Genomic DNA, 20,167 nt, shown 5'->3' with positions numbered 1-20,167 from the left:
GCAGAAAAGGCTAATAAAATGTGACATTCTGTAGTTGTGTCTCATATTCATCTTTTAATCATATTTGCAAATGTCTTGACTCCACAGCCAACAGAGAAATTTTGTCTTTACTGTTCCAATACTTATGGAGGGCACTGTGTATATTATATATATATATTTTATTTTATTTTCTTTGAAGACAGGTTATAACTTATTGAAGTCAGTTAGATATAAATGTAATTTATTGTAAGTTGAATCCGAAAAATAAGACTGATTACCCCTTGGCTAATTGGTAGTTGGTCAGACTACATAGGGGCTCAATTTAAGCAACTGGCCCCAGATTAGTGTGTTGCTCAGTGTATGTTTGAGCCGCCTTGCGTCCCCTTGTGGATGATTTTTGTGTTTCATCTGAAAACATTTAAAACCTAGTGATATGTGCCATCCAATAACTGCCAATGAGTCATCGTTACAAAAAATGCTTGAGTATGTCCTGTTTAGCTAAGAATGCTGTATTCTACATAAGACAATATAACATTAATGAAGCCAGTGATGTGTAGATGTAGTTAAAATCACCAGTAAATTAATGTTTGGGATAACTGTAATAGCTATATTAGCGTGTAATAACCATGTAGTTACAGTCAGGATGGCCGAGCGGTCTAAGGCGCTGCGTTCAAGCTGGGGAACAATAGTCCGTCAAAGATGGGGAAGAAGGGAAGAAGAGGGGGAAGAAAGAAAAAGAGAAGGGGAAGAAGAGAAAAGAGAAATGAAGAAAAGAGAGGGTGAAATTTGACGTTCAAAGACAGTTCTTCCTTAGCATGCGTGCAGTGATACATTTTCCGGCTTCTTCATGCGGGAAAATCGCGCATTTTAATTACACTGTTTCCTATTGCAGGTGCTCACCAAGACCGGGGTTCGAATCCAGCTAAAGACACGTTTTTGTAATATTGTTAATTTCATGAAATAAAGGAAGTTTCAAGGTTAATAAAATGAACATATGTACTTTGTTGGATATTCTTTCATGAAAATTAAAGTATACCAATGTAAATGTGTTTTTGTTGTTATTATTAGTTATTGTATTGATATTTATTCTGATTAATCGTATTATTGTTATTTGTAGTTGTTGTGTTGATATTTATTCAATTTATTCAGACACAAATCTGTTATTTCTAATGAAAAAAAATGCAAAATAGTAATTAATATGCTGAAAAATGTCTGTGACAAGAATGACAAAATGTACAAATTATCTTTTTATAGACATGTTTTATTGTTGCAGTGTACTGATGAAATAGTGTTACGAAAGTAAAATTAAAAGAGCAATCATTTGCCAATTTGTTTTTATTTTACAATTATGCCAACAGAACAGTAACAAGTATTAAATGAATTAAATTACATGTTAAATAAGTTTTCAAACAACAATAAATTAAAAGGGAGATAAAATGAAAATAAAAGTAGAAATCAAAAAGCAATAATTTGCCAATTTGTTTTTTATTTTACAATTATGCTAACAGAACAGTAATGAATATTAAATAAGTTTTCAAACAGTAAATTAAAAGGTAAATAAAACGGTAAATATCAAGTTTTCAAAAACACTAAATAAGTTAAATGAAAAGGGTTTAAAAACAGTAAATAAAAAGTTAAAAAAATATTAATGTTTAAAAAACAAAAAGTTAAATAATGTTCAACACAAACATTAACAATAGTGAACTATATTTAAACAACTATATACAACACTACAATAAATACAAATATATACATTATTTGGGAACGGTTCGCCGCATTTCCTCTAACCACTGTTCTTTTGTAACAGTCTCAGTCTGTGGGCAGTACACCCGGCCCCTGTACTGGCTATGTCCCGTTGCACTTGTTTTGAACTGCCCGCACTTCTTGCAAGTGTTTGCCTCTACAGTTCTCTTGTAGGGTCTCTTGGGCATGGCTTGGGGGCTGGCAGCTGGTGTAGCAGGTTGTAAACTGGTGCCCTGCACAACTGTAGGCTGTAACTGTGGCTGTATCATTGACATCCCCTGAACCATTGGGATTCCCTGAAGCATCGGCATACCATGAACCACTGGCATTCCCTGGACCATCGGGAGTCTTTGAACCATTTGCAGACCCTGGAACACTGGCACACCCTGAAGCATCGGCACACCCTGAAAACATGGTGCTGCTGGTATAAGTATGTTGGGTACCATCTGCGCTGATGCTCCAGGTGCTGATGGCGTAACCAACATAGGACTCTGTGCTGGTGCCTTGGGTCTTAGAGGGGGTCGTCCAGTAGAAGTCTGCCTCTGCTTTGCCTGACCTGCTGTACTCTCTGGTAGCTTGTACTGGTGCTGCTCCGCTGGTTGTTCTGGCTCAATCCGTGGGCGTTTGGCAGCCTGGAGAGGTTCCTGAGCTTCAGGGAGGGTCTGAGGCAACTGAATGCCCTGAAGCAGCACAGACAGCTCCTGCTTTTTCTGTCTGTTGTTGTACCACTGAATCAGGGTGTTCTGGTTAACCTCCACCAGCTGCATTGAGGTTCCTCCCATCACCAAGCTGTTGCCCAGTACAAGCTGCCTTATCCTTCTGTAGTCTTGGAGGATCAGAGACCATCTCGACAGTGATCCCTTGCCTTTTCTTTTGGGGCTTGGGTGAATAGTGCAAAGCCTGATGAAGATGGTCTCCACCAGACGGCAACAGTCAGGCCACTGAGCAGGTGCGCTGCTTGCACCCAGCACACTTCTGGTAGTGCTCTCTACTCCAGGGGTTTTAGTGGGCGTCTTTGGTACTCTGAAGCGTCCACTCAGCAGTCTCTTCTGGTGTCGAGCTGCATACACCACCCGTTGCTTGTCTCGGTCATCCAAGTTCTGCCAAAGTGCAATTATGGTGTTGGCTTCCTGATTGGTCAGGCTGAGGGCTGTGTAACCCCGGAGCTCCACCAGATATTCTGACAGCCTGTCCACATGTTGATATCCCGGGACATTTTGGTAGTCAACAGCCTTTTCGAAAACACAAGCACAAAATATAATTTATATTTAATTTAATTTAAAATATAATCACATTTCTTTGATGCATAGTTCCATAACTAGTTCCATTGATTCTGTTATTTTCCTGTTTATCAATGTGAAGCTGTTAAACACATTCTGTATAGTACAAAGCACTAACAAAATAAAACTTGAGATTTGACTCAATGCATCTTTGTTGCCTACTAATGACTTTAGTTGAAAATCTGAGCAAAGTTTGGATTTAAAGCAGTAGATGTTGGTCCATCCTTGTTTGAATTATTCTAGTTTATTTGAAAGAAATACAGAGGAATGGCACTTACCGTCTCTTCATCATCATCCTGACCAGCATCCTCTGGCTCTGAGGGGAGTGGTGAAACAGACGTTTCAGAGGGAACAGGTGAGACAGCAGTCCCTGAGGGTCCAGGTGATGAAGGAGACAGTGTGGGGCCAGGGACCAGTGAAGGGGATGTGGAGCCCAGTACAGCCGTGTCACTGCTGGTGACCAGGGTGGAAGAAGCCAGTGTCAGTGTGGAGGAGGGTGGTGACAGAACAACCTCTGGATCAGCAATGGTGTGATCCTCGCTGATGTCACAGAAGCCCTCATCTTCATCTCGTTCCTCCACATTAAGGTCCTCGATGAGTTCTGCAGTCTCCTCAGAGTCTGGGTTCATGTCCTGCAGTGCCTGACCAGTCTGCTGGAACAGATACTGCACTCCAATGAGCTCACCTGGAATAAAAACAATAAACAAACGGATTAAATAAAATTGTTGTGTATCATATTTGATACATAAGGCATTTGTAGTAGCTCATATAGTGTAATAGTGTGAAAACATGTAGCTCATAGTCGAGGAGAAAAAAAAAATTATTCAGAGGCCAGAAACCTATAACTGTGGGGGCAAAACATATAATGCAATGCAATACAATGATGACTGAGAGACATACAAATAAATGTTCCTCAAAAACCTGATGAGCATATTTGATACTTACATGTAACTTGGTTTTTCTAATCAAGTAAACCTAAGTAAAGTTGCTTCAGTACAGTAAATGTCACCAAATGTTACTAATAATTACTTTCTAATAATAAAGATTTCACAGCAAAATGACACGTTAAGTATGAGCTAAAGGTAGACATTTGTACAATTATACTGAAAGGCCTTTTACTTGATAGAAAATATTAATCAGATGACAGAGGGCATGTTTCAAGAAAAAGTTGATCATGCTGACTTTATAGGCTTAAATATAAAATATCGACTGAGATTATTGAATTGCAAGTTAATTAACAATAATAAATTCTCTTACCGGTGTAACGTGCAGGGGGACAAAACATGGGGACCACTTTCCTCCCAAACAGCTTTTCATAATTGCTGTTAACACAGTGAACAAGTTCTCCTGTGTAGCTGCGTAAAGCTGATGGCTCCGATGACAGGGAAGCCGCCTCCCGATCCTGGTTCCACCTGTGTAGACCCTCCAGCAAATAAATCTGAAAGTTCAGACTGTTTGCACTGGTCCCTGTAAACAGACACAACAGTTTTAGGGAGTGTTAAATAAACACACAAAGACACTTAATGTTCTTTCTGTACATATGCGCAGTGTGTGTGACAAAGATGTACCTGGGATGAAACGGTTCAGGTGTAAATGAAAGGATTCGAGAGAAGTGGAGCCTCTGGCACATCTGTATGTCTTCAGAAGCACACCTCCCTTGGTTAAGCTCCCTGTCTCTGTATAGAGCGCAACACCAGGGGGGTCTTGGATACACTTAATGTGCTTCTTCTGGACACTCCAGATGTGCTCCATCCTTTCTCGGTCCAGAAGAGAAACACCCAGGGAGTCGTTGCCCTTGCTGCTCAGGAGCTCTGCAAGCAGTCGTTCAAGGAGAAGGATGGTAGTCTCCTCTCCACAGGTCCTCCTCCGGCAATGTAGAGCCAGCTCCTCCCTGGTCAGATGCTTGCTCACATCTTCATCTGTCAGTGCAGGCCAACCCTGGGACATCAACAGCTCTCTCTTTGCTTTGCGAAGCATAGAGACATCAGCCGCATCCCATTCAAAGATGCACGCTGATAGCCGTGACATGAAGATCGGGTACAGCTGATGGGCATCAGTTGTACACCCCAGGGCAATCCTGCGCATAAAATGCCAGATGTCCAAGCGTATCACGAGATCTGGCCAGCCTCTGAATCTGGTTTTCAGCTTGGTCTCGCCCACCTCGGTGCAGCACCCACAGTCCACGTACAACACAGCAGGTGGATCCACACCAGCCTGCTGGTATCTTTTCACCAGACCGTCTACCATCATGTCCAGTCCTGCTCCTTCCTGGGCTGTCAGCACACTTATGAGCACCTGACCAAACTCGTTGCCAACAGAGGTAAGCCAGTGTCCCGTTCCCCTCGCTGTCCCAGCCAGCTTCTTGGTGATCTGTAATAAGAGATGATATGAAGTTACGCTGTAAATGTAATCAAACATCACACCATGTAAAATACAGATACAGTGATGTATATAAACAACAGCATTAATAAACAAAAATCCACAACTAACCTTTTTAGTGGAATCCATCTTCAAGACAGAGCCATAAGTGGATGTTATCCTTGCATGGATTTCATCCAGCCTTGTCAGGATGTCTTGGCTGTAAACAGTGAGCAGCCACTTGCAGCTTGGGACCACTGTAGGCTCTGGGGGCTCCTGGAACTTTACCGGCATCACCCCGGGTTGATTGAGGAAGTCAACACATTGGGTGGTGTACCGGGCCAGACGATGAAGCCACTGCTCGCTGTGGTTTTCACGCAGCTGCTTGATCACCCGCGTGGGGCTGTTGCCTAAGCCACGCTCACGCAGGAGCCGGATGACCCGCATATCACAGGCATACCTTAGGAAAAGCGAAATCCACACATTCATATATTTTAGATATTTGATTTTTGATATTAGTATTTGCATATATATGTGATGATGGGCTAACAACTGGATGAGGAATGAAAGTGTACTTACTTCCTTGTGAGGATGACCTGAAACTCAGAACGATGGCCCAGATCTAGCTGTTGCAGGACGGCATGACTCCAGGACACATGCGAGGCTCTACACTTGGTACAGATGAGGGTTTCTGTGACCATGTTATATGTTCTGTCAATGTCTAGAACCTGCCGGGCTCTTTTGTGCAGACCGCCTCCTGTCAGCTGATGTTGTCCGCAGGCAGGATTGGGACAGAGAATCTTTACCCTCCACAGCTTGTATGGCATCCACAGCAGAAGAGAATGACAAAAGAATCTGTCTGGAGCTGGAGCCTGATTATAGATAAGTGCTGGCTGTGGTGGGTAATACCAGAGCTGGAGGTTATCACGAAGCTCTGGCTTTCCCTTGGATCCCATTTTGAAAAGCCTTTTGCCAATCCACTTGTGATCCTCTGGTGGCAAGGTCTCCGACCACAAACGAGGAAGTGGAACTACAGATGGAGCTTGCAATAATGACCCAGAAGGAGCTGTCTGTTAAGGAAAAAAAGACAAAACATTTAGTCAAGGAAGGCAATTCATTTAATAAGCATTTTATTTTAATCCATCACTTCTTTCACATAAAATTATCATTGTAATTATAGTTTTTACTTGAATACCTTCAATGGTATTACAGTGATTAGTATGACAATGAAACTGATAACTTTATATTATCCAATGCTGTCATCCAAAAAAGGAACAAAAAAAATTATATTCTGAAATCCTGTTTAATATATAAAATAATATTATTTTCTGTAATTTTTCAAACAATCTCTCTTTATTTTGACACATGAATATGTTAACTTCTACACATTGTTTATAATTAGTAAATTAGTATCAAGTCAACTCAATTTACATTATGATAATATTTTGACTGTAGATTTCTGGCGACAGCTGATTTACTAAATTTTTAGACCAACAGAATAAGAAATTACTTACTGAGACAATACTGCATGGCTGTGCAGGACTGGACACATCTGCAGTGGCTCTGGGGACAGGGGCTGGAACTTGAGGATCTAGTGTCTGTACAATCATGAAGTGAAATATAATAGATTTTGTAAATATAACATAATAACTTTAACTCATCCTAGATTAAATCATATACTACAGTTTAAAAGTTTGGGGTCCAAATGTTTATAAAAGAAACCTATTCTGCTCACCAAGGTTGCACTTGATCAAAAATACAGTAAAAACAGTAACAAATATAAAAAATTGTTACATTGTGAAACATTACTACAATTTAAAATTGTGAAATGTAATTTATTTCTATGGTGGCAAGAACAAATTTTCAGCATCATTACTCCAGTCTTCAGTGTTATATGATCCTTCAGAAATCATTGTCTTGAACATAAACATTTTTTACTATTAGTTGAAAATGTGAAAATGGCTGATGCTTAATAAAACTGCATTACAGAGGTGTTTTCAGAATTAACAGCATTTTTTCAAAATAGAAATCCTTTGTAACATTATGTATTGAATAGAAATCTTATGTAACATTAAATGTCTTTACTGAGATTTTTGACCAATTTAATGCCTCCTTGTTCAATAAAACTATCAATTTCTTTAAAAAAAACTTTTGAATGGTAGTTTGTATGAAATCTATTTATTCTACATAATATTGCTTTTTCCTTTATTAAAATATGGTCTTCTGGTATTAAAGATATTTTTAAAAAGTTTAATCATTTAGATAGAATGGAACATGAAATGTGTCTTCATAAAATACAATGTTGATTATGTTAGTACTTACAGAGACGGTGGTGCTTGGTACTGAGGCACTAGACACTGCTGCGCTGGGCTGGACTTGAACCTGAGAAGGTCTCCTGGCCACACTAAGATTTGGCTTTGCTGCAGCAATGTGAGAGCCAGTAAATCTTGGTTTGGTAAACTAAAAAGGGGCAAAAAATTGACATTTCAGTGAGAAGACAGAATGTGTGATAATAGCATTTATTACTATTTATATAAATATTACTATTTTAAGTAAATGCAGCCTTCAGGTAAAAACACTTCTTTCAGAACGGAAATGTAGTCCATAAGCAGAATGATTTATTAGCAGCACTGACTTAGGTTACTCTTGAAATAGCTACAAAGTATTTGCATGATGGAATAATTAACGTGTACAATTAATAATAGCCAGTGTGTATGTGGAATGTTACCTGAGATAGAGAATGAAAAAGAGAAAAAGTAGCTTTACCACATGAGAAGTACAGAGAGAGATGCCATGAGGGACATGAGTCTAGCTCAGCGACCTTCAACCCAGGCAGAGCTCAGTTAGAGAGGAAGAGGGCAATCCAAGAGTAGAGCCCAGAGATGAAAGAGAGAAAGCACACAGGTTACATTTCTCTTTTATCCTTGACCATGTGACTTAAACCAAATCTGAGACATTCAAACCGACCAATCAGCAGACAGCAACTGCCCCCATTGTACAAAAGGTGTGAAAATTAGCAGGTCTAAGCCACCCTCTCATAGTTTTCTTGCTTTTTCTTTTTTTTATTCTTACTTTCTGTACTTCCTCGAATTTGAACTGAACACATACTTCAATGCTTTAAAAAAATTAAATTGTAATTCTTACCATTGACAACTGTGGTGCAACTATTTTTGCCACGGGTGCAGTAGGCTGGGGCTGGGGCGGGGTGCCAGGCTGATTTGTCCCCATGGCCTTCTTTGCTGTTCCAGCAGCAGCAGTTTGTTCCACCGCCCTTTCTGCTGGTCCAGTAGAGACAGTGGGGTGCTTAAGACAACCAAAAAAAAAAAAATACATATAACAATTCTTAAAGAAAACTATTTCAGTAAATAATACTAACAAAAAATACTTGCTACAGTAATGTTACCTTTGGAGTGTGAAAACCACAGATGCATTTCAGCACACCTCCAAGCAAGGTTGTCTGGCCACGAGACTGCATCGGACATTTCTCAATCTGTAAGCATTATAACAAATGTAATGCATACAAGTGAGTCCCTTAAAAGAGCATTACATTCATAATTAATACATTCATTTCTAGGACATGAGTCACTATTTATTTTATATATAATGTTACAGCTGGCATCTTTCTTTAAAGGAGAGACAAACAAGAGAGGAACATTTCACACCTTCAAACCACCATCATTCATTCACCATCCCTTCCCCCACCTTCTCAAATCTCTGAATTTCCCAGTACACAAACATCTTTCCTGTAGCTTTTCATGAACATAAATCTCAAAATACCTGCAACATTATCAACATAAATGTCTATAAACAATTATGACACCTGGTTTACAGTGGTGTAAGCCATCACATTGCATTGCTCTAATGAATGGGATCAGGTACATGTTTGTACTGAAGCCTTGTGTGTTGTTCTGTTATGCAAATACATTAAACAAAGATACTAATAATGTTCGATTATGCAAGTCAACAAACAGTCTTTTTTTATTTCTCAGTCATGCAAAGGTAACAAACACTCACTCACCCTTTGATAAATCTGGAACCACTTCTTCTGTCGAGGAGCTGGCCTGTTACCCTCATTTGATGGCCAAATTCCTGTTCTGGCAAACTTTTTAAGACGCGAAATCCATTCAGCGTCCGACATCGCTTTATGCGATTTGTATTGTTTGCCAGACATTTTTCCTCGAGTTCGATGAAACAGTTTTGAAAGAATAATTAAAAACGACACGCTAATTAAAAAAAAAAAAAAATGCAATTAGATGATAATCTCTTACCTGTCGTAATCCGCTGTATTTGATCAACAAAAGTGATGTCCTCCGTGAAATGATGCTGATCTCCGCGCGGCGATGATGCTCGCTGGTCATGAACTTCGGTACTGAACTTTTTTGACCTTTGACACGCCCCCTGAGGATTATGCCATTCTTTCGTACACCTTCGGCGCGGTTCGGCAATTTGATTGACACCTGACTAGAAGCGCTGACCCCTCCACCTAGCGGTGATGCGCGGCAACGCGCCGTCGACATCCCCGTGTACTCTGATTGGTCAAATGTCACGAATGTTAAGAAAATGTTAAGAATCGCGCTTTTTGATTGGCTGGAAATGTTATAGCGCTTCGATGCGATTGGCCCAAATGTTATAGCGCTTCGACGCGATTGGCTGTGCAGTTCAACATTGCTTGACATTTTCGAAATATTGTCGGACTATCCTTCGGCAGCTAGCGTTCAGGTCGCAGTCTCCTCTGGAGGCGTGGGTTCGAATCCCACTTCTGACAACAACCTTTTTCCACAGCTACTTCACAACATCTGTTGATTATCTTTTTATTGCGTGTTCCAACAGAACTAGAAATATTAACATTTTCACAAACAAAAAAACAACACTGTGTTAAACAGCACAATCAAACAGAGGTGAAATGTCAATTCTTATAATTACTAAAACTTTTGCTGTTCAAAACTTAAAGGTATCATAGCCAACAGCTATCAATAAACCAAACGTATATTTCATCAGTCACACACCCATTTATAGATACATACTAACTGCCAAAAAGCTGGAAATCCAGTCTTACGTTCTAAAACTAGATTTGTTTTCCCATCAAAAATATGATGTAGTGTCATGGTTAAAATCTTGCAGCAACTATTATGATTGAACAATACAAATTGTACTCCATAAAACAAAATGCTCCATTTCTACAAAACACACTTATAGAACATCACTACTGAAACTAAAAATTAAACAATTAAATCCAGCCATTCCAAAGCTGGACTGTTCTTTAAGTGCAACGTCAAGCGTAACTCGCCAGCATCTCTATTCTGAAATAAACCAAATTAAGTAAAATTAAGTTTACCTACATAATCAGTATACGGGAAATGAATCTAAATTTTCATACTTACGAAGCATAGGCCGTCTCACATCAGCTCACCTAAGATAAAAAAAAAAAAAAAATGTAAGCCAGAAGTTATTTTCTTGAAATATAAAAGTAACATAACCTATAAAATAAACGGGTAAAGCTTTAAATTAGTTCAAAGGTAGTCTACAATTCTTGGTTACATCAACCACTGATGAATATTTTTAAATACCTGAATATTGTAAAGACTTTGTCTATATGAATTGTTCAGGGGGTGACTAGCTGGACAGTGAAATTCAGAAATTATTCATGCATTGAATCATTTTAATCCATATGACCAAAGATATTTGTTTAATATGATCTACGACCAGTAGGTGGCACTATCCCCAAACTTTAATGCTCAAATGGAACTACTGTAGTAATGACATCTACTATGCTATTTTAATATGACAAATACAACCTAATTGTTTTTTAATTTAATCAACACAGTCAACTTGACAGAATAAACTGCGTAGTGAGAATCATTACATTGTGATTAAGTAACTGTTGAAATAATTAACTCTTTTGATGATTGCTCTGAAAATCGTGTGAGCTAACTTTTACACTGCAACTCAGTTTTACAGTATTTGACATTATAAAAGGAAACAGAAGTAAAATAAGTGTGTTTCTAGACGAAAAAGTTCATAAGCTATAAGCAGAACTTGACTTGACATTGTTTGTTTATTTTGATTTATTTTCTCAGCACCAATATCTTGGAGAGCAGGATGGCCTGAAGCTAATTTAATGCCAAATAAATTAAATTTTGTAATTTATCTGTCTTATATATATATATATATATATATATATATATATATTACAAAATGACTACAATATGCAGTAAAAAATATATATATATTATTTACTTAATTGATTAAAAATAATTTATAACAAAATTAAAACTTAAAGAAAACGATATCTGCAAAAAAAACTTGTTCTATGATTTTTTACAATTATTATTATTGTTCTATGAGCCTGTTAAACTATTTCAAACATAAGAAATAGTTGAAAACACTGTAACCATTTCAAAATGATCTTCCTTTAGTATTTAACCCCTAATTAAGAATTGAGTAGGTGTGTCCAAACATTTGACTGGCAGAAAGTTAAATTAATACAATAGATCATAGTAGGTTTATCATTCTCACTCACATTGTTTGATACCTGATGTACTAAGCGTTGCCTTCTCTACAGGTCTGAGATCTTCACTGCTGTTCTTTTGCTCCCCAACAGAATCTTGAGATGACTTTTGATCCTTTGAAGAGAGTGGCTGAGAACATTCGACTTGGCTTGTGTGCTCAGTTGTTGTGGATAAAACACTCACACTGCTGGAGATGTCTTGTTTAGATTCCCTGTTTGGTCCTAGCTCTTGCTGAAACCTGATTCCAAGCATATTATCGATATACATGGCATGATCAGCATCTACTAACTCTTTTGCGAGATTTCGCTTTCCAGTGACAATGTCAACCTCCCATTGTGTGCCAGAAACATGCTGTCTGAAACGTATCTGAAGGTTGCTATGACACATACAGTTCTGGAAGAAAACGATGGCATCATCAGACCAGTCCTGGCCTTTGGGCTTAACTCCCCTCAGTAAGCAATGGTAGGTGACTTTAGGTAATCTACTGAGCTCCTCTGGAAGTTTTTTTAGCTGGTCGACATCCCGTCGAGACAGAACGACATACTGCCCATAGTCAACCAAGTTCATGAGCACCGATGTGGAATCGCACTGCACAATCTCTGCCCTGCACCATTTTTTCTTCTCTGCCGATTTCACCAAGCAGCTCGCACCAGGAACGAAATGAACCTCTGGTAATGGCGCCAACACTTCGCGAAGGTTCTCAAGAATGGCAAAGACCGTATCTACAATCAAAAGCAGGTCTTCAAGAATGACGTAAAATTCAGATGGGGTTGTGACGGCTGCTGCAAATCCTTTATATTCAAAGTTCATTTGGACAGGGGCCTGGAATAGAGTCTGTGGTCGATCCAAGCTGCTCTTTGAAGATGAGTCTTGGAAGCGAGGATGGTCAAGCGACATATCAGGACTTCTCACTGACTTGTTGTCTTTCACATCTTGCAGAGCAATGCTAACAGGTGCCTTAGAGGTTTCAAGGTCATTAGCATTACAAGCAGAAAGATTTTCTTGGAACATACTTGAATTTTTAGTCACTGAAATTGTTGTCGCACGTGGTGTTTGGAAGTTAACCTTTCTCTTTCTTGTTCTCTTTCTCAAAAACTCTTTAGTTTTGATGCATGTCGGTAGGAAAGTGCCTACTTTCTTTCTTTGTTTTGTTGCAACTGTCTGATTGTTTGCAAGTTCACATTTGCGTTGTTGTGTGTTTGGATTGGTCTTTTGCTGGAAGGTTCTCACTTCTGTCTGAGTGTTTTTGAGTTCACATTTGCCCTGTTGTGTGTATGGCTTGGTCTTTTGCTGGAAGGTTTTAACTGCTTGAGCCTCGTGGATGTAAGAATCTGTTTGGTTGTTGCTCTGGAATGCTTTTGGAAATTTGTCTTGACTTGTCAAATCTACATTTTTGCTTTGATCACCATCATACTTTGATTCCCCATGCACATAGCCATTCTCAACAATCTCGATCCTCACTTCCCATGAATTTTCGAGCTTTCGAATGAATTCAACCATTAAAGGTTTACCAACTGCTTCCTTGATAAGAGAGTCGTTTTCAAAAGAGTAAGGTTTCGCAAGTGTGCACGCAGTGCTCAATCTGGGCTTAGACAAAAACGTATTGGTTAGCATGTGAACACTCTTCCTGTCCACAGTTGCAGTATTGCCGTAATCAATAAACTCGACGGCTAAGTGGCCACAGTTTGATGCGCTGGTGACAACAGCTCTGTACAAAGCCAAGTCTTCTTCAAACTCAGCCACAACAAGGTCCCCTACTTTTACTTCAGTTTCCACATTTTTCATGTTATCCTTGAAGACAGGGCTGTTTAGTTCCTCACCCACCTGAAGGATGCTTGGTTCATCGTCTTCCATCTGGACAAAGAAGCTTCTAACAGAATTGCAATGAGAGATGAAGCCCACACCTTTAGAAGCTGGTTCCATTTTGACAGCAGGAAGATCACAAAGTTTTGGCAAGCTCTGTTGAGGCGGCACCACTTTAAGAGAGCAGGGCATGTCCTGCCTTTTTGCTTTTATTGGTCCTTTGCGTTGTGCTTTGGGAGATTTTATGGGTTTTGGAGTTTGCTTATCAACCTGTTTGGTTTTACCACGTCCCCTTGCTTTGGAGTTCACTTTACTGTTTGAAACGTCAACATCCGCTTCTTCTTTGTGAGAATCTAAGGCAGGTATGCTTGCAGCCAGATCATGTTCTTTCACACCCTGAGTTGACATGAGTTCTTTGACTTTTTCATTGACATGCACATTTTCATCATAAAGATCACAAACAAAATGTCCATTTTTGTCCCTTGAAACAAACTTGGCATGGAAGGATTTGTTGAAGATGTTAGTCTCGAGCCACGTGTTGACTTCTGGCAAATGTTCCCCCTCTAGAACATTCGAAAGACTGCATCTCAGAGCCTGCATTGGTGTCATTAATAAGTCAACTGCTGTTGTGGGAATCGGCATAACATTTGTTTTCTCAGAAATTTGCATATCACCATAATCGACAAAGAACACACTCACATGCTGATGGGATTGAACAGGGTGCGTCAGAGCCCTGTACCATTTGCCGTCACAGATATATTTGGCCAAGCAAACATTACCACTGCAGTCCCCAGATGTCGCAGTCAAGAGGTGACTTTCTTCGGCAACTCTCTCCATCAGCGTATCAACGATCTCTGTATTCCTGTCAAGCTGGAAATAGATTTCCCAAGGACTGCAAACTTGAGTAACATGCACCAGTTCTTCGCTTCCAGAACTTATGTTGAAAGAAGAGTAAACGAAGGAGCGAGGGTGGGCTGATGAGGTTAGCTGCTTCGGAGTTTGCATTTCCTTTGCAACGCCTTTCTCTACAAGGTATGTGGTGGCCTGTTGAAGAGACGTATGAATGGTGACCACATAGAGGAGACCTTTTCCTTGCTCATAAAGGTGGGATTGAATTCTGCATATACTGGGCGAACCCTCAGACACAAAATCCCTTAACAAAATGCATGCTTCTGCACTCCAAGAACTTCCTCCAACAGGTTCAATCAAGTTCAAAGTGCATCGAAAGGCTTGTTCATGAAGTTCAAAGAACTGTGGGGCAAGAGCTTGGATATTTAGCATCTTTTCCTGGATAATTATGCCAAAGTCGACCAACATCAAATACAGTTTGTCGTTTTTTTCTTCTAACATGCATGCTCTATGCCATCGGTTGTCCTGTGGAGACTTTACAGCACAGCATACTGCAGGCGACTTGAAAGCAATTGTGTGTGTTTGGTAAAACGCCTGCATCTCTTCCATCAATCTGTCCAGATCAACTTTTGTGCTTTGGTTTTGGCACCAAAAATCAGTTGGAGAATTTATGTGTGAGCAAATCACACTTAATTCAGATCCAGGTTTGAAATGTATCGGTTTGAAAGTGTCAGCGGGAACGACCTTCGGCTTAGATGTCTTACTGGCAGTGCATCTTTCAGCGTCATTCTGTTGTTCACACTCTGGTTTCACATGATATGGGTTGGGCCTAGAAGATGTGACTTTGCAAAAGGTCACCACATGACAGTCCTTGCTATTTTTTTTCTTGCTCAGACCATTTCCCTTATCTTTACATGATGGCTCTATTTTAACAGACGCCAATGCCGGGTTGTATCTCCAATCCAGGGCCATTTTTGCTGTTGTCATGATGGTTGCAACACTAGTATTACTTTCAGCTCCTCTCTCAAAAAGATCAACAACATATTTGCCATTTTTCCTGTGAATGACATGAACCATCAAAGTTTTGTCTGATGTGACTTGCCTAAAGAAGTTGGATGCGGTGGTTGTCCAGATGTCCTCAGTGGGAGCGACATGTGCTAAAGCACATTTCAGTGCAAATTCTGGTCGAATGGCAAACTTTCTGGGAAGCTTCTTAATTAACATGCTTGGCACCTTTTCAGTGTTCCCGAAGTCGATGAAAAACACCTCAGCTCCTTTTTCCAAAGTATCTACTATAAGGGCCCTGTAGTAAAGCATGTCTTTTTCAAACATTGCACAGCAAAGTGCACCAGGCACTGGGTCTTCAAAAACCTCCTCATTCAACTGTAGTTTGTTGAAGTAATCTTTGATTTCTTCAGTCATGCTTTCAAAATCAGGATTTTGTTCTTTTGTCCTTATCCAGAAATGTTTTGGGCTCTGGACATGCACCACATAACCCTCAAAAAGAGAACCGTCAGGTATTGCTTGACTAGGAACTGTATCAGAAGTCTGGACTGCTTTCATATCTGTTGCATACATCTTTTCGAGGATATTTTGGAGAAAGTTGGACTTGCTGTCAAGCACTTCACTTTCAAGTGGTTTAACTTCGGCTTGCTCCTCTGAGTGCTTCTCAGCAGTGCTCAATGTGACCAAGTAGAAGTTCTGATCTTTGTGAAAGGCATCGATTTCAACCTCCAAAGCCTTCCCCAGCAACCCAGTCTTGAGAAGCTCTAGTTGTTGGTTTTTAATGGTCTCTTCTTGTTCTTCCAAGCATGAAAGTGAACATGGGAATGCCATGATCGGTGTTGAGAGGAATTCTGATGGTAGCTGAAGGATGTTTTCAACTTTCACCGATTCACAATAGCCACTGTCGACAAACACAACTCGGACCTGAGAGTTGAGAGGGAGACATTGCACAAATCCTCTGTGCCATTTTTCATCTTTCCCTTTGACTGCACAGAGCAAGCCGAGATTTTCAAGGGGTTTACTGCTTAGGGAACCACAGCCTGATTCACATGCAAGTGCCAATTTGTTTGACATTTCTTGTAGGTCCTTGCTCATGGAGGACAGGTGACAGTAGAATAATCTAGGGTTCACGGCTGCGGCTATGACGACTCTTACTTTTTGACCAACTTTCAGCTTTGGGCCATTGAGTGACAGAATCTCTTCAAAGCCCAACAGGCTTGAGGATTTGAGGCAACATTCTTGCCCCATTTGGTTTTCAATCAAGAGATCTGGGACAGACTCATTACTTTGTGGAATCGGTTCCTCAATAAGCATCTCAACTAGTAGCAGAAATGTACTAGTGTCCACATGTCTTCCAAGCCTCAGTTTTAACAAGTCACAATTAATGTCTGGAACTTCAAGTAAGAGGACATGGTACGGCAGACGGGAATGGATATATCCTTTAATCTGACTGCCTATCAAGGAAGAGAAATAACTCTTTGTCAAACTGTCCCATCGGTTCTGGACTGGCAGTATGTTGGCAAAGAAACCACAGACAATCTTTGGTGGGAGCATAAGCAGTGTGTCAGATATACAGGACAAACAGTTGGGCCCAACAATCAAAACATCTCCATGGTCCAGCAAAAACACGTGGAACAAATCCTTCTGGATGTTTTGGACTCTTCCTCTGAACCAGCGACCAGACACGGCATCTTCTACCAGACAAAGTTCTCCAACTTTAACAGAAACTTTCGATTTCACAGCATTTTGAATTTCAACTTGAAGAATGTTGTAGTCCAGTTCACAGATGGTCATATATTGGCCCTGAAAGTGTACCAATGTGTCCTCAGGACTGCAGTCAATGTGAGTCAGCTTCAGCTCTACAGGCCACAAAACACATGGAGCCGGGAGCTTTGACTCCTCTTTTGCCCTAAAATACAAACAAATCTTGTTATCAATGTTCTGAAACATATGAAATATGCACTTTAAATCTGTGACCAGGTAAATGACAGCTGGCTCATGTTTTCACAAAACTGCAGTGGTGCTATTACAATGACATCCTGGGATGGGCATTTGGATATGTGGCAAGGGCAAACAAATAAAAATAAAAGTTTAGCCAGAAAAAAAATTATGCATGAAGCATTACTGTCACAATGCAAAATAGGGGAAGTGAATATACACAAATCAAATAAAAATGAATAAATAAAAACAACAAGTTGAGAAAACTCAAAAATCTGCTGAACTTTTAAGTTCTCAACTTTTTATTTTTTACAGTGAAAGAAAGAAAAAAGAGAATATTTCAAAGCAAAAGCACAAGATAGAACAGAAAAAATTAAATATTTGAATTAATATATCTTCTTTCAGTGTGTTGTCTTTAAAACAATGTGTTAAACAACTCCTATTGTTGCAAGTAAGATCAATAACTAAGAACAAATTAAATGTTAAATAGCAAAAAAAAAAAAAAAAAAAAAAAGCATTACTTAAAATTATTGTACTCAGAACAAACCATTTTAATTCATAAACTTTAGCCACTTACGTTACTTGGGCAAATGGGCAGGAAAATAATTTTACTGAGAGACTGGCTTTATGCCAAGCACATTGAACCACAGCTAAATATTAAAATTTCAATTCCATGCCAACATCCAGCACATATCACATGCTAATACTGTGCTGGAATATGTTTAACAAAGTTACGGTAATGCTCAATTCAGCTGCATGTGTACAACAAATACAACAACACATAAGAAGACAACTAAAGTAAGAAATCAGTGAAGAAATTAAAATGTCATTAACAAGTCTTAAGCATTCTTTCAACAAAGACCAGCATGCAAATGATGTTCAGAAGTCCTTAAAACAACAGCAGTATGGTCACATTTGTTTGAATGAAACCCAATCTTTTATTGGCAGGGCACTGCACACATATAGAATCTTGGTTATCAGTGGTTTGCATTCATTTTAATTGCTTTGTGAGCATCACAATGTTCTGTTAGCGCCACACTCATAAAACACATCTGTTCAAATACAGATATATTACTATAAAATAAGACGTATATCAGGCTGCATTTGATTAATCTCTTAATTAAATTTTTTTTTATCAATATTTACACTACAATAACGCCATTTTTCACTGAATTCCAGTAAAATATTTAAGTAGTATAATGTCTTTCTCAAGCTACTCAAACATCAACGGTTTGCCACAAACACCTACAAACACTGCATGCATAGTAAATAACTTAAGCACTCCAAATTCAAAGCAAAACAACAGTAACAAATACTGTAAGTGCATACAAATGATTGACGGTGCTTTCTGCCATTTTAGATTTCAACAAAATAACAAGCAGGAGTATATGGTACAGTATGGGGCTTGTTAGGGTCACGCCCCCTTTAAATTCATTTTTAAAATTTTTAGACTTTAAGACTTTTTTTTTTTAGATAAAGCCAATAATCATATATAAACTTTCTGTATATATTGAGATAGCACAGCAAGTCAGCAGCACATCATTTAATACTAAAAACTACATAAATATAGCTATGCACATGACATCAATTATTTAACATGACATAAATGAACCCTTACCTCTCCATTTGACTCAAAGGCACATTAATCCAATTATGCGGTTATGCACGTCTGCCACAGCTTGGGATGGAGGTCAACACACTAATAAAAAAGCGTTAATATACAACACATATAAGTTCATTTATGTCATATGTTATTGTAGACTGATTATTTTATGCATTTCTGAGCTGCACGATCATATCTCATAAATACAAAAGCACTAGATTGTAGCAAGTAACACCTGCAGCTCTTTATGTTAACTCTATTAGAAAACAACTTATATATTCGCATTTCCTCATTTATGAATCGTTTAATCAGTATTCTCTGCATGACACAACAGTCCACCTGACGGATTATAAGAAGGTGTATTTGTGTTGAAAAGTAGTTTTTGATTGAATACCGATCCATGAATACCGAATGTATTATATTCAAACATTTATAAATTGAGTTGTGTTTTACCTTCTCGTCTCAGAGCGCGCAGCATGTTTTCTGGAGACTGCGCGGCCTTGACACGTGCTGTAAGACGCAGCGTTTGTGGACCAATAAGGATTCTTCTACATATTTCAACAATGAAATGGACCGAGGCTAGTTGTCACACAGGTAGGTTGTTTGTATATCAGTAACTTTTATAGTAAAATTTTCAAACGTATGTCGAATTATACAAACGTTTGTTTTCTAAAGCAGAACCTTAAAAAAAAAAAAAACGTATTTTTGGTACTCTTGGGTGAACCAGAACATAATAAAAGCACACAAGCATCGGGGCTATCTTTAAATCAAATTGAACCTAAAACCATTTTACAAATCGTTACTTAAAAATAAAACAATTTTTTATTGTTTTAATTATTTAATAATTGATTTAATAATTGATTTATTTTTTTAGCTAGTTCCCAAGGCAACTTTTCATTTAGTTTAACTTGATGTAGGCCTAAATGACTAAAAGTTCATTTAAAACATAAGAAATATTAGAAATACATACGTCACACAATAAAATTACTAATATTAAAATGGAAAAGTAGTTTTGAAAATTGTAAATTGAAGAATAGAGAAATATGAACTAATTCAAAATATAAAAAATATAATATCAAATGTATACTATATATATATAT

At 38.8% G+C, this 20,167-nt stretch overlaps 2 protein-coding genes across 2 annotated transcripts; both read right to left on the bottom strand.

Moving 5' to 3' along the window:
* Positions 1–1,297: 1,297 nt before the first annotated feature.
* LOC306843791 (uncharacterized protein) lies at positions 1,298–9,680 on the bottom strand. Its single transcript, XM_079375464.1, has 11 exons — positions 9,379–9,680; positions 8,764–8,850; positions 8,505–8,663; positions 7,683–7,820; positions 6,875–6,958; positions 5,940–6,430; positions 5,493–5,820; positions 4,571–5,372; positions 4,260–4,469; positions 3,281–3,687; positions 1,298–2,954 (listed from the first exon to the last, which is right to left on the bottom strand). The coding sequence occupies exons 1-11, from the start codon at positions 9,529–9,531 to the stop codon at positions 1,734–1,736; spliced, it is 4,080 nt and encodes a 1,359-aa protein (XP_079231590.1). The 5' UTR covers positions 9,532–9,680; the 3' UTR covers positions 1,298–1,733.
* Positions 9,681–10,069: 389 nt separating this feature from the next.
* On the bottom strand, positions 10,070–19,751 carry LOC306843790 (tudor domain-containing protein 15-like). Its single transcript, XM_079375463.1, has 5 exons — positions 19,521–19,751; positions 19,083–19,163; positions 11,881–17,435; positions 10,742–10,770; positions 10,070–10,660 (listed from the first exon to the last, which is right to left on the bottom strand). The coding sequence occupies exons 2-4, from the start codon at positions 19,088–19,090 to the stop codon at positions 10,757–10,759; spliced, it is 5,577 nt and encodes a 1,858-aa protein (XP_079231589.1). The 5' UTR covers positions 19,091–19,163; positions 19,521–19,751; the 3' UTR covers positions 10,070–10,660; positions 10,742–10,756.
* Between the last annotated feature and the right edge of the window lie 416 nt (positions 19,752–20,167).

The sequence above is a fragment of the Barbus barbus genome (genome assembly GCF_936440315.1).
Source record: "Barbus barbus genome assembly, chromosome: 24".
Lineage (NCBI taxonomy): Eukaryota > Metazoa > Chordata > Actinopteri > Cypriniformes > Cyprinidae > Barbus > Barbus barbus.
Note: the sequence above shows the minus strand (reverse complement) of the source record. Positions and strands in the feature narration are given on the sequence as shown.